Here is a 13,925-nt window from a genome sequence, read left to right as displayed (position 1 = left end):
ACGAAGTGTTGTGTCCACTGCTGTGTGCTTAATGATGATGATATTTTAATGAATAAAATATGTATTAAATTACAATTAAGTTTTTAGTGTAATCTTAAATGTAGTTTTGTTTTTGCGGCCTGCAATGACTAGTACTTTTCTGCTAATAGAGATATTAATGCTTTTCTCCCACAGTAAAGCACAGTCCACAAACAATGCAGTCCTACTGTACCTTTACTAGCGACATGTTTAACACCAAATATAGAACATTATTCACAAGACCGACGCGCTAATAGGCTATTCCACAAGAAACTAACTGTCATAAAACTTTGAATTGCGGCTGAGGTGCCTTCGTGTGATCCAAGTAAGCAGAACGCTTTCTCCAATGGTAAGAGACACCCTCTCATCTCCATATAATAAGACAAATCTGTGGAGGCATGCTCCTAGCACACTCTCATCTCATCCCTATTCCCACATTTGTAGTAATAACACTATAACGCAAACCGGAAATTGTAAGCATGCGATAGTTTTCTCGTGCGCACGCGAAAGTCTGTATATTTTTTATTTTGCAAAGGTAACTTCAGGGGCTCCGTAATACGATGATCTTCTATCAGCAAAAAAAAAAAAAAAAATCAAGTCTGACATCTGTAAAACAATCAGCTGCACTGTCTGAACTCCTGATTCCCCGTTTGCTCAAAACTGACAAACAGGCTTTTGTGTCTCAATCACTTGCGATGTCACCTTGTAGACACTGTGGCTTTTATTCTTACAATGAATGCTGGTTTGGGAACTAGGTTATTTAAAAAAAAATACACCCGATACAACAAATGTTTTTACCTAGGGTGATACTAATTCAATATTGTCCCGAGGGGAAAAAATGTACAATGGAGATAAACCTATTCAATCAGACAATGAAGGACCGATTCTCAATCTAATCTCAATCTACTCTCCAGAACTCACTGGCACACACAAATTGTGTTTTCATGTTTTATGGGGATTTTCCGAAGACATAATTATTTGTATATTGTACAAACTGTATATGCTGTTCCCTAACCCTAACTCTACCCCTAAACCTACTCATCACAGAAAATGTTAAGCATTTTTACATTTTCAAAAAAACATCACTTAGAATGATTTATAAGCTTTTTTCCTCATAGGGACCAAAAAATGCCCACATTTTGTCCCAATAATGGAGGGTTTGCCAGGAACACACACACAACAAAGAGCCTGTTTACACCTGGTCACGTCATGCATTTTCTCTGATTGGATTAGATCATGAAATGACGGTGTAAATGCCCTCTGAAATGCTTTCGAGGTTTAAATAGATTTTACGTTTTACAAATACATTTAAAACACATCCCAAACGAAACTGGACATGTACAATCAGGAAAGAAGGTACAACGTTGTCACTGGGCCAGCTGTCACTTACATCCTAAATGGTACATAAAAGTACCTTAAAGGTACATATTAGTACTTTAAGTGTACATATTAGTGAAGCTACATGTGTACATTTTTTCTCCTCCCAAAATGGTAAAAAAAAAGCTAAACGTGTGAGAGCGTGTTATACTGGCAGACAGTGCTACTACTACAACACACATCGCCACAGATATGTCACGCTCAACACGTGAACAGTTGAGCATCTTTCCTCAGCAAGCAAACACACAAACTGTCAACAAATTCAACCTTTGGTGTCAGATCCTGAAAGTTCAACATTTCATTAAAAGTGGTGAGCGCTATATTCTCTCCCCAGTGATGACACGGCTCTCTCTCCTCTCGGTTGCTTTTGGTGATAAGAACTCTGTTGAATTTGCATAGCCTACAGTGTAAGAACTGAAGAATGGATTTATTTTCATTTTGCAGAGACATTGGCCAAGTGTAAATGAAACAGTATTACAGTTTTTCTCGATCGCTTAAACACTATAACCAGGCTTTTGAAGTAAAATTTCGAAACCATAATGCCATTTATCAAAAAGCACACCCATTTCCTTAGACTATAAACACTAAGAGTCAAAATCAGATCCTTCAAGATAAAAGGGCCCAAATCAGTTTATTGAGTTTTGGAACAATGGATCCAGAAAGACATGAAGGAAGAGATCGAGGAGGGATAAGAAGGAGGAGGAGGAAGGGCAAGAAGTCAAGCGGTCTCAGATGAAATTCAAGTCACTCTAGTTGCCCATGTCTTTGTCAATGGTATGACTATGAGGGAGGCTGGGCTACGAGTAAGGCCAAATCTGAGTCGCTTTACCGTTGCCACGAGAACCCTCAGGGACTATTTCCAATAGTCTTTGATGAGGTGTATTTTCTTGCAAGAAAAGGCCAGCAGTCGTACAGTCACACAGAGTGGCTGCGGAGTGTGACAGCGAAGGGAGGGCATCCTTCATCCTTTATAGTCTTGACTCCCAGAATGTTATCTTTCTAGGCCATTGATGGTATTTCATGTGGAACATACTTAAACTTGTTCGTAATATTGTATCCTTGAGTGAAGGCCCTCCTGTGACGTACACACATTCTTTACCATTCCATATTAGAATAAGGTTTGTGTGTGCTCTTTTACTGATGGTCACACACATCTTAAGTAAATATAAAATAAAAAATTACCACAAAAGAAACCACAAAAATTTCTTTTGGGACAAAAGAACCACAAGCAACATAATTACCAGTTTTGGAAATGTTGTTTTGAATTTTTGCACCAGTGTGTTGTGTAACTTTGAGGGCGTGTGGTGATGTCTGAGGCCAAAGTTTGGTTTTGAAAATAGGATGTTTTGGGAATTGGGTGAGACCACTATCCCCACTATCTCAAGTGTTTATATTTAACTATATGATAGTGCCTGAGAGCACTCCAGCAAAATTCCCCCCGAGATACAGGCCAAAACATTGAGCTTTATTTTCCACATTCACACCTACACAACACAACGCCTGCCAATAATGACGTCAATGTGATCGGAGTAAATAGAGAGATAGATAGACAGAGTTGGAGTGATTTGTTTTCTGCTTCTTGTCTATTAGTATACTTATTTTGAAGTACAGTACTTAAAATTGCACTTAAGTATACTTGACTTAGACTGACAGAAAAGTGTTAGTGTATTTGGCCTATTCTTGTACTCAATCTTTTGATCGAGATATACTTATAAGTATTATTAAGTATTCTAAGTATACTTGGCTAGTAGTTGTGTTTACTCTTTTGTAGTTGTGTTTTACTCTTATAAACATTGTTTGAAAATACTGATTTATAAAGAATACAGATATGTTCCTAATTCTGAGTATCTGTAGGCTAGTGCACATAGGAATTTACTTCAAATCTACTGTACGGATGTAGTCTTTGCCAAAAAAAAAATAATAATTTGTTTAAAATGTTGCTTTTGGAGACAATTTTAAGTATATTTCTGAGAAGTACATACAAATTTGACTGAGTATCCTTTCTTATTTTAATTTTAAAAGAAGTATACTAATGCTGTATACTAAGTAGACTAAGCAAATGCTGGTGGAGGAAAACGTTTTTTTGACTTGCTCCTCCAAAATGATGTGGGAAAGACCCGTTTCTGGGAATAATTTGAGGGGAAATATGTTTTACATTGTCCGCAACCCAATCAGACAGATTCCTGGGAATTCGGCTCGTCTATGTGGTGTTGTATGCCGACATTTTCCTAGATACCAGAGCTGTTGACCCAGCACAAATACTTGCTTCCCTGGATACAGATGAGAATGACCAGCCAACGCCATTGATGCGGCAACAATTTTTCCTCTTTTGAACTCTGATATATCTCTTTATGTAGAGCTGTGCTATTGCTCTGCTGATTGCTGTAAAATCAGAGAAGATTGGCCAATCGTCGTGAACCCTACAACACTATATTGTCCAAACCCTGTACATGAAATAAGCAGTGACGGCCTGTCAGGGGAAGTAAGGGAGGCGACGTTAAAACATTTAACATCATAAAATTACTAATTATATGTTTCATTTCACGTCTCAGAATGTGTATACCATGTTTGTAATTTCACCAATGTATCATCATAATATATGACTGAAGTGAAAACCATCGCTGCCTTTTCATGTGGCTCATGTTATTACAGCTGTTGGAAAAACTGTGCCAAGGCGTGTCTGAGAGAGAGATACGGAGAGGAGGATCCGTGTCTGTCAACGTTGTCGTCTGGACGTGAAAAAAACTTACTTGTTTACCAAAATAATGCCATTTCTGCCACTGGTTGTCATTCCATGCTTCACGTTTTTTGCACACTGCTTGATAAGTTCGAGAAGATCTCACGTGCCCTGAAAATCTCGTCTTATAAGAACCTTTATTTGAAGCAGATGTATGCCGAACAAGCACTTCACTAGATGTTTGACAAACAATTTTTTTTATATGGTTTCATAACACTTGGAATACTTGGAATAACTTGGAATAATGAAAACACTTATATAATAAGTGAATAATATGACCCACCCAGACAACATTATTACCACATATTTTGTTGGGAAACCAACATCTCCCTGAAATAGCATTGCATTGCCACTCGTGATGGGTTTCTGAATTAAATGAGAATTCCTTTTTTGGGTGAACTATACCTTTATTGACTCAACTTTGTCAAATTTGTCAAAACTAGAGAGTATTTCAGAAAGTCCAATGGGAATACTTTGAACTAGGCCTACTGCCATTTCACCAACTGCTTCTTGGCAAACCACAGCAATGATCCCTTACGGAATGAAAATATATTTCCCATATATGAATTATCAATATATTAAATGGTTTAACAGTATATTTGCCATACATGGTCAATGCATATATTGCACACTGTAAAAAATTTGCTGTAGTTATGCAGCTACTTGCCAGTAACTTACTGTAGATTTAAATTTATGTTATTTACTGGCAACAGTTTGTTCAAAGTTAAATGAACATTAAACATTAACAAGTCTTTGTCTTTACAGAATAAAATGATAAAATAACAATCTAATGCAAAGCATTCTGGGAACCAGATATCTTCATCAACCTTTTTCAGTTTTTTTTCCTTCAGATTTTGGTTCCCAGAATGCTTTGCATTAGATTGTTATTTTATCATTTTATTCTGTAAAGACAAAGACTTGTTAATGTTTAATGTTCATTTAATTTTGAACAAATTGTTGCCAGTAAATAACATAAATTTAAATCTACAGTAAGTTACTGGCAAGTAGCTGCCAGTAATACTGTAATTTCTACAGATTTTTCTAACAGTGCAGTATATTGCAAAATATAAGCACTAGCTTCCCATATATGGAAATGTATTATGTAACATATCGCATTATACTTTGCAATATATATAAAAAAAAATGTACACACTATGAAGATAACTGCGCAGACCGATTGGCATCTGACTTGAAGTAGCGCATGGCGATTAGCCATTTTGTCCAGCTTGAAACCGTGCCGACATCACGTCACTGTGACATATGCCATCAAAATACAAAATAAAGGCCATCTTGAATAGAGCTATTCGAGAGCAGTCGGCTTGCTCATTTATTGGTATTTAAATATTATGTTAAACTTTATTCTTGTTCGTACAGGTGTTGTTTTAGGCAGTAAATAAAGTATTGAATGAAAAGTGTTTCTGTTGCTTCGTGAAAACGTCAGAAACGTCTGTGTTTGACAAACACTGCATGTCGTCCTAACTGATCTGTGATGAAGTGCAAACATTGTGCGAGCATCACTACGGGAAGCAGACAAAGTAATTAAGATCAGACTGAGCACCAAACACACCTGTAGCCAATCAGCAGTCGGGGCCGTGTCCACTCGTGATAGGGGAGGAGAGAGAGTGAGCAAGCCAGGCTGCTGTAGAAAGACTGCAGAAAGAGGGATGGCTGTGATATTACCAGAGGAAAGGGTCAGAGGAATATAATTGGAAAAAGAAGGGTTAAATTCAGGTAAGAGCTTTAGGAATCGTGTTAATATTGGAGAAGCTTTCCAGTGCTGGAAAAATGTTAGAGAGCGGGCACCGGGAAGGCCTGAAAAAGTTGCATTGTTTCTGCTCCATTACTGAGTAACGTTGGCTTTCCTGTGTTTCACAGAACCAAAATATGCGGTTGTTGAATCACAGCTAATACTTGTGAATCACCATACTTTGCACGAGCTGTCTGATTTAACATTGATAATAATTAGAAACGTTTCTTGAGCAAATCAGCATGTTAGAATGATTTCTGAAGGATCATGTGACACTGAAGACTGGAGTAATGATGCTGAAAATTCAGCTTTGCATCACAGGAATAAATTACATTTTAAAATATATTGTTTGTATTATAATAATATATTATAAAACAGTTATTTTAAATTGTAATAATATTCCACAATTGGACCGACCCCAAACGTTTGCAAAAATCAAATGTAAACTGGTATCCCATAGAGCAGACGTCAGCAACCTAAAGCCTGTTTTATACTTCTGCGTCGAACTGCCGCCGTAGCTACGTCGTAGGCTGTGTGTAGCGCGCGTACCCTTCGGCGTACCCTGACGTGCACCTCTCCAAAAATGTAACAACGCGTCAATTCTACGCGGACACAAGCGCTGTGATTGGTCTGCCAGAACCCCTCCCTCGGGGTTTCATGCTCCCCAGGTGCGCGTCAACGCGGACAACGACACAGAAGTATAAATTAAAACCAACACGTTGCCTACGGCGTATAGGCTCCGGCGTATGTCCGACGCAGAAGTATAATGAGGCCTTAAGGCACGCGTGCCAACACTGGCACGCGGAGGGTTACGGTGCGTTTCCACTGGCGCGTTGCGAGCGGAGCGGAGCGAGCGTTTTCAATTCATTCCTATCGGTACGTTCACACGGGGCATGAGCGTCAACGCTTGACGGAAGGCGTGGCTGAAGTTTGGCACTGACGCCATGGTCATAGCAGCGTCATAGCAGCGTCAGCCAATGAAATTAGACAGGAACTCAACAACAAGCTTCATTCATTGTCATTCAACATGGACGCCAATTTGGTTGCATTAGCGATAGCTTGTGTGGTTACTGTGAACGTTCAACGCAAGTTGAAACGACGTGGTACTCGGCGCTTCTGGGTACATTCTATTCTCAGAGAGCGAAAACAACGGGGAGAGTATCACGGACTTGTCCGGGAGCTGCGTCTGGATGGGGTACTGTTTGAGCGGTACTTCAGGATGTCCCCGGACACCTTCGACGAGTTGCTGGGCAGGGTGGGACCACTGATCACAAGAGCTGATTCCGTGATGCGGAAGGCAATTGGACCTGCCCAGCGACTCGCTATCTGTCTTCGGTAAGAATAACTTTATATTACTGCGTATTCTTTATATATACACACACATACCTACATTTAGAAACCTAGCTCATGGTCGTTGGTAAATAAATAAAATTGAATATCTCACAGTCTGATTGTCTGCGTAGTAAAAGGTAACGTTATGTGTGTGTGTGTGTATATATATATATATTGCAGTGTCTTTTACTGTATAATGCTAAAGGTATGTGTGTATGTGTGTATGTGTATGTATGTATGTATGTATATATATATATATATATATATATATATATATATATATATATATATATATATATTTATTGCAGTGTCTTTAAAGTATAATGTAATGTTAAAGGTATGTGTGTGTGTGTGTGTGTCTCTCTCTATATATATATATATATATATATATATATGTGTGTGTGTCTATATATATATATATATATATATATATATATATATATATATATATATATTTGCAGTGTCTTTTACTGTATAATGCTAAAGGTATGTGTGTATGTATATATATAGATAGAGAGAGAGATATATATAGAGATATATATATATATATATATATATATATATATATATATATATATTGCAGTGTCTTTACTGTATAATGCTTTTTTTTCCCCAGGTACTTGGCAACTGGAGACTCATTTAGAACTATCGCCTTCAGTTACCGAGTGGGCCATTCTACCGTCGCAGGCATTGTGCCGGATGTGGCCAGTGCAATCTGGGAGGCTCTGGTGAAGGACACCATGCCAGTTCCAAAAAAGGAGGACTGGAGGGCAATAGCTGACCAGTTCTATGCACGCTGGAACTTTCCCAATTGTCTCGGAGCAATCGATGGCAAACATGTCCTCTTGCAAGCGCCAGAGAATTCAGGGTCCTTGTTCTTCAATTACAAGTCAAGCTATTCGCTGGTGCTCCTGGCTGTTGTGGATGCCAACTATCTCTTCCGTGTGGTGGATGTTGGTGGCTATGGCAGGACCAGTGACGGTGGGACACTCCGGAATTCAGCGTTTGGAGAGAGTCTGAGAGATGGTACGCTGGACTTACCACCAGATGCTGCTATCCCTGGAGCAGAGCATCGTGGGCCCCTTCCCTGTGTCTTTGTGGGAGATGAGGCCTTCCCACTCACTACAAACCTCCTGCGGCCATACCCTGGACATCACATCCCACCAGAGAGAAGGGCATTCAATTACCGCCTCAGCCGTGCTAGGTTGGTAGTTGAGTGTGCCTTTGGCATCCTCTCTGCTCGCTGGCGGATGTATCGTCGTGTCATCGCGACAAGTCCGAAGGTTGCTGAGGCATGTGTGCTGGCCACATGCGTGTTGCACAACTTCCTCCGAAAGAAAATGCTGGAAGGTCGGAGATGCACACCCACAGCTGCACCTGCCAATGATGCACCTTCAGCTCCAGAGGGCCTGAGAGATGCACCAAGGATGGGCTCCAACAATGCAAGCCGTAGAGCCATCCAACTCCGGGACACATACTGCGCCTATTTCAGCCAGGAGGGTGCAGTGCCATGGCAGCCGAGTGCATAGAGGACTCCAAAGGCTCTTTTCAGAGCCCACCAAAAGGCTCTTTTCAGACCCCACCAAAGGCTCTTTTCAGAGCTACCTACACTTTATGTGAAAAGGGCACATTTCAATTATGTCATAAATGTATAATATTAGTCTGTATTTTATTCCATTGCCTTGTATGACAATCTATTTTATGTTTGCATTTTCAGGTTTTTAATCATTATCTGTGCAGATTTCTGGATAGAACATACAAATGTCTGCATCTGTTAGTACTGCTGATATGAGGTAAGTAAAGATGGCATATATATGCACATACATAGACAGCTACACACACACATGCACATATGTGTGTGTGTTTATGTATATATATATATATATATATACATATCATATATGTGTGTGTATACATATATATATATATATACATATCATATATGTGTGTGTATACATGTTTTTTTGTGAGAGAAAACACAGCACAAGCATGAGTTCATTTTAATTGGTTTATTTATGCAAGTAGAAATGTGTGTGAATTTTTTTTTATTTTTTTTTTATTTTTTTATTATATTATTATTTATCGTATTTTTTTTATTACAGGACGACGTCACCAGCAGCCTCCAGTTCTGCCTGGTACACAAGTTGGTGGATCTCAAAACGCAGCCTTGCTCTTCTCGTCAGAGGAAGTCTGCGAATGGATGGTAAGAGGCTTTTAAAGAAAATTTCATCTTCATCCTCTGGAGATGTTTGAGGCAGTGGGGGACGTGGCAGTGAAGCCATCTGTGTCAGAGGCTCGATTACTGATAGCATCTCCCTTTCAAAAGCGGACATGTCATGTCCCTTTCTTTTCCTTCCCTTGTTTGCAACCCTGGTATCCTCCTGCTCCGTCTGCCTTGCTACCATGGTCTGTCTGCCTGCCTCTGTCTGTCTGCCTCTGTCTGCTTGACTGTCTTCCTCATTCCCTGTCTCATCTCTGCCTGCAGGTGCTTGCTGGGAATTGCTCTGACTGCTTCCCTCGGCCTGGCTGTTCTCTGGATCTGGATTGAGGGATTCTCGGACAGAAGATGAGCTGGGTAAAAAGGATGGAGGCCTCTGGACATTACTAGATGTCTCCCTATCAGTGATAAATGGAGTGAGAAACCCCATCACCGCCATAAATCGCCATGGCTGTGTGACCGAGGACCCTGCTCCACTCCTTCTCATCTCCCTTTCTTTGTTTTTTTCTTTTTTGAACCTGTCTCTCAAAGACTTCCACCTGGTCTTGCATATGTCCTCTGAGATGCAAAAAAGAGAAATAAACAGTTCCTTCATATACACGTGTTTGTCAATTATATATTAAATGTGTAGTTATGAAATAAATATGAATATTGGGGAAAATAAGAGTTTAATAACGTTAATAATAAAAAAAATCCTGTATATATCCTGTATATATTTTTGTATATGTGTATATTAATTATATATAATAAATAGTAAAAAATCACCCACCACTCTGATCATGTATTTTTTTTTTTTTTATATATATATGAAATTGAACCTAAATTTCTGATGGCCTGCTATTCTTGGCGGTACATTATATGTCTGCTAGTTGTCATTCACGGGTCCAATTATATGTATGCTAGTTGTCATTCACGGGTCTAATACACACCAGATTCACCAACGGCCTCTGCCACCTCCTTCCACGCCTGTTCTCTCCGGTTTGTATCCCGGTACATAAAAAGTGACTGGTCATAAAGGACCGGGTGATTGCCCACCGCAATAATTAGCTTCTCCTCCATTTTAAAATTTATCCTCAGTTTATCATCAGTTTGCTGCTCTTGAACAGGATGAACGTGATTGGCTGCCACCTGGCTACTGTATTTGCATAGAGCGATCCTGATTGGCTGACGCTTCCATCGGCGGCGCTTCACTGGCGTTGCTCGCGGCAGAAGTTGAAAAATTCTCAACTTCTGCCGCGAGCAACGCCAGTGAAGCGCCGCCGACGGATCCACAATTCTTTTCGGCAACGCTTGACGTCACCCATTCAAAGTCAATGGGAAGCGTTGACGCTCACGCCCCGTGTGAACGTACCGTATGGAAGTTGAGCTTCACGCTCGCGCAGTGCATTTTGGGATTGCCAGCGGACCGGAGAAAGCGTTGAGAGCGACCGAGAGCGTCAAAAAGGTTGGGCAGTTTTTGACTTTATGCAAATATCAAGCGAAAAACGCGGTCGGCAGCCAATTGCTGTGAGGTTCGTGATGTGACATCTGTTTTGAGAGTTTAAAAATATGCAAATTTTGCTGGAGTTTATGCTGGATTTAGTGCGTAAATCATTTTGTTTACAAATTAGACGCTTTGCAGTTGTTATATATATGTTAAAGATTTTATTTTGGATGTGTTCATTGTGATTATATTGGCTGGGTTAATAAAAGTTTATAAAATTGAAAGGATATCTTTGCTTGGTGCATTTGGAAACAAAGCTTGTCTATTTGTAAATGTAATCGCGTGCATTTCTGGTGATTATACTGTCCGTGTGTTGAAAAAAACTTCGATTAAACACACTCGCAATGACACACCCCAAAGCGGAGGCGTTATAGCGTTGCCAGCGGCACTGAGCGGACTTTTGCCGCTGTAGTGGAAACGCACCGTTAGGCCGGCTACACACTGGCTGCGTGGCGTGAGCGTGTCGTTTCTGAAGCGTGTCAGATGCGTGGCGGCTGCGTCGCGTTTTCTGTGTCTTTGCACACCAGAAGCGCGTCTGACGTGGCGCTGCTGCTGCTAGGTGACATATTGGTGACATGGGGAGAGAGTTGTGGAAGGCCTATACTTCATGTTAAACATAAATATAGCAGCAAAGACAACGTCGGCAGTGTTGACGGCAATATAGACTATAGAATATTTCGTTCTGTATTGACAGGTGCAGTATTTGAAAATCGATAATATTTTTTTAAATTGCATTTATATTTGCATTTATGTCAAACCCTAGACACTTTCAAACATCAAAATGACATTTATTAATATGTATTCGTGTCAAATTAAATGTCATATAAACATCTTTTCCTATTCAATTTTGCCTGGAAACGCTTCCAAGACGCTTGCGTGTCGCGTGAAAAATAGGCGTCGGTTCTATTTCTAGCAGGCACGCGTTTTCCGCGCGGCTCGAGCCGCGCCTGAGACGCGCGTGTCACGCAGGCAGTGTGCAAGCTCTAACCTGTTAACATGGGAGCCGAAATAAAAACGGACACGCCACGCAGCTGAGACGCTTAACCCCCCATTTACACTGAACACGTCTGCGGCGCATTACGGCTGCGACACGGCTACCGGAGCTGATCGCGCCCATTCTAGTCAATGCTTGTGTTTACACCGGCCGCGACGCGGCGCGTTTCAGAAGCTTCCCAGAAGCGGCTCTCCACGCCGCTTCGCTAAATATAGGCGCCTAGTCTATTTTTGACGGACGCGCGTCCAAGTCGCACCGGAAATACCAAATAAAAGTAAAAAAAACTGTCAAATTCAAAATAAACACCCTGTGCAACAACCCAAACGTATTACACACCAATATCCTTGGTAGAAACCATAGACTGTATGGTAGAAACCCAAAAATCAAGAAAAAACACGTTGGACAGGCAAATCACGTGGTCTCGCGCATCCAGTCGCTCCGCTTCTGAAATGCTCCTGGTGTGAGTTGGCACCGCGTGGAGGACGGAATAAAACCTTGTCGCAGACGTAATGCACCGCACATGTGTGCAGTGTAAATGAGGGGTAAGGCCCATTCACACCGGACGCCGAAGCGACGCCGAAGCGGCGCGGAACGGAGGCCGCTTCCTTTCGGCGCCCATGTTAACCTATGGTGTCGTTCACACCAGACACGGAGCGCCGCGGCAAGCCGCGGCCGGCCCGCGCCGTGAAGCGCCAGTTTCGGCGTCTGGTCTATTTTTTGCGCGAGCCGCGAGTGATTCGCGTCCATTCCGGCAGGAAGTCACACCAAGAAACACGAGACATCCGGTCAATTGTCAAAATATAAGCAATTTTCAAATTAAAATACCGCGAGTATTAACAAAAAGTATTAATACAAGAAGTGTACAAACTTCTTGGTTACAGAAACATGGTGTATTCATTTTATGAGGTTATTTACTTACCCATGATGTAAAAAAATAGCTCTGAATAAACAACAACTGAGCAGAAGCGCTTGTCGACCGCCGCGGAGAATACGCCTCTAGTGTGAACAGGCAGGCGCCGGACCGCGCGTGATTTTCCGTTCCGCGACGCTTCCGCATCCGGTGTGAACCAGGCGTTACGCCACGCAGCCAGTGTGTAGCCGGCCTTAATCGCTGGCACGCAAGCAAATGCGAGAGAAGTGTATGTATTTCATTCAGATAAAGTAGTCTACCTGCACACAGATCTACATTTTGATGTAATAATTCCTCATAGTAAAAAAAGCTTATTTTATTAAGTTAGAGATGCACCGATTGATCCGCTGGTGGCCGAAATCAGCCGATTTTCACGTGATCGGCCATAACCGGCGACCGGCCGGTCAGTCTGACATATGCCGATTTTGTGCCGGACAAATGCACTCGGTCTCGGGCTCCCCATGATTAACATCGCGCAACACCATCATCACATGTGCACACGGAACGCACATGTAGGAAACCTCGTGAATTACGGCCGTTTCACGCATATTTTTTTCGGCGTGCATGTTAATCAGTGAGTGCATTCACACCGGGAGCAGCGCGTGAGCGCCCAACAGGAGCGTCGCGTGAGCAGCAGTGAAGCGAGGGTTTCGCCGCCGAGTCTATTTTGTCTGCGCTGCTCACGCTCAGTTAAAGTGAAAGCACACATTTGGTTGACAAAATAAATATGATTTCAAACAAAAGTGCCTAAAATGCACAGAATGTGCATGTCTAGTGTGTTTTAACAAGAACTGGATTAGGTTATGTCAGAAAAGAAAATGAAGACTCAAAAATATTTATATAAAATCTACCCATTTAAACTTGTTTTTATTATTCAGTTTGGGTAAAAGGATATGATATTTTATATATATATATATATATATATATATATAAAAAATATATATATATATATGTATTTCTGTGTGTTGTAAAGTGGTTAGAAAAAAAGAAATCGGAATCGGCTAAAATCAGTATCGGCAGGTCAAACTCAATGAAAAATCGGAATCGGTCTAGAAAATTGTAATCGGTGCATCTAGGAGTTATAAATACTATTAAATTGTCTATCTAAA

At 41.0% G+C, this 13,925-nt stretch overlaps 2 protein-coding genes across 3 annotated transcripts in view; one reads left to right on the top strand and one right to left on the bottom strand.

Moving 5' to 3' along the window:
* LOC311279891 (V-set domain-containing T-cell activation inhibitor 1) overlaps positions 1-13,925 on the bottom strand; it is a 57,615-nt gene that overhangs the window by 2,812 nt on the left and 40,878 nt on the right. The window contains exon 4 of one of the 2 annotated variants that reach the window (XM_084391678.1): positions 5,700-5,782. The exons of the other annotated variant lie outside the window; for it this stretch is intronic. Within the exon in view, the coding sequence (XP_084247804.1) occupies positions 5,700-5,782 (83 nt within the window). The remainder of the gene's footprint in view (positions 1-5,699; positions 5,783-13,925) is intronic. 2 annotated transcript variants of the gene reach the window in all.
* LOC311279889 (uncharacterized protein) lies at positions 6,770-10,206 on the top strand. The gene is made up of 4 exons (XM_084391677.1): positions 6,770-7,214; positions 7,828-9,004; positions 9,314-9,414; positions 9,697-10,206. Exons 1-2 carry the CDS (start codon positions 6,907-6,909, stop codon positions 8,738-8,740), a joined length of 1,221 nt encoding a protein of 406 aa, XP_084247803.1. The 5' UTR covers positions 6,770-6,906; the 3' UTR covers positions 8,741-9,004; positions 9,314-9,414; positions 9,697-10,206.

Source organism: Rutilus rutilus (genome assembly GCF_951802725.1).
Source record: "Rutilus rutilus genome assembly, chromosome: 20".
NCBI lineage: Eukaryota > Metazoa > Chordata > Actinopteri > Cypriniformes > Leuciscidae > Rutilus > Rutilus rutilus.
Note: the sequence above shows the minus strand (reverse complement) of the source record. Positions and strands in the feature narration are given on the sequence as shown.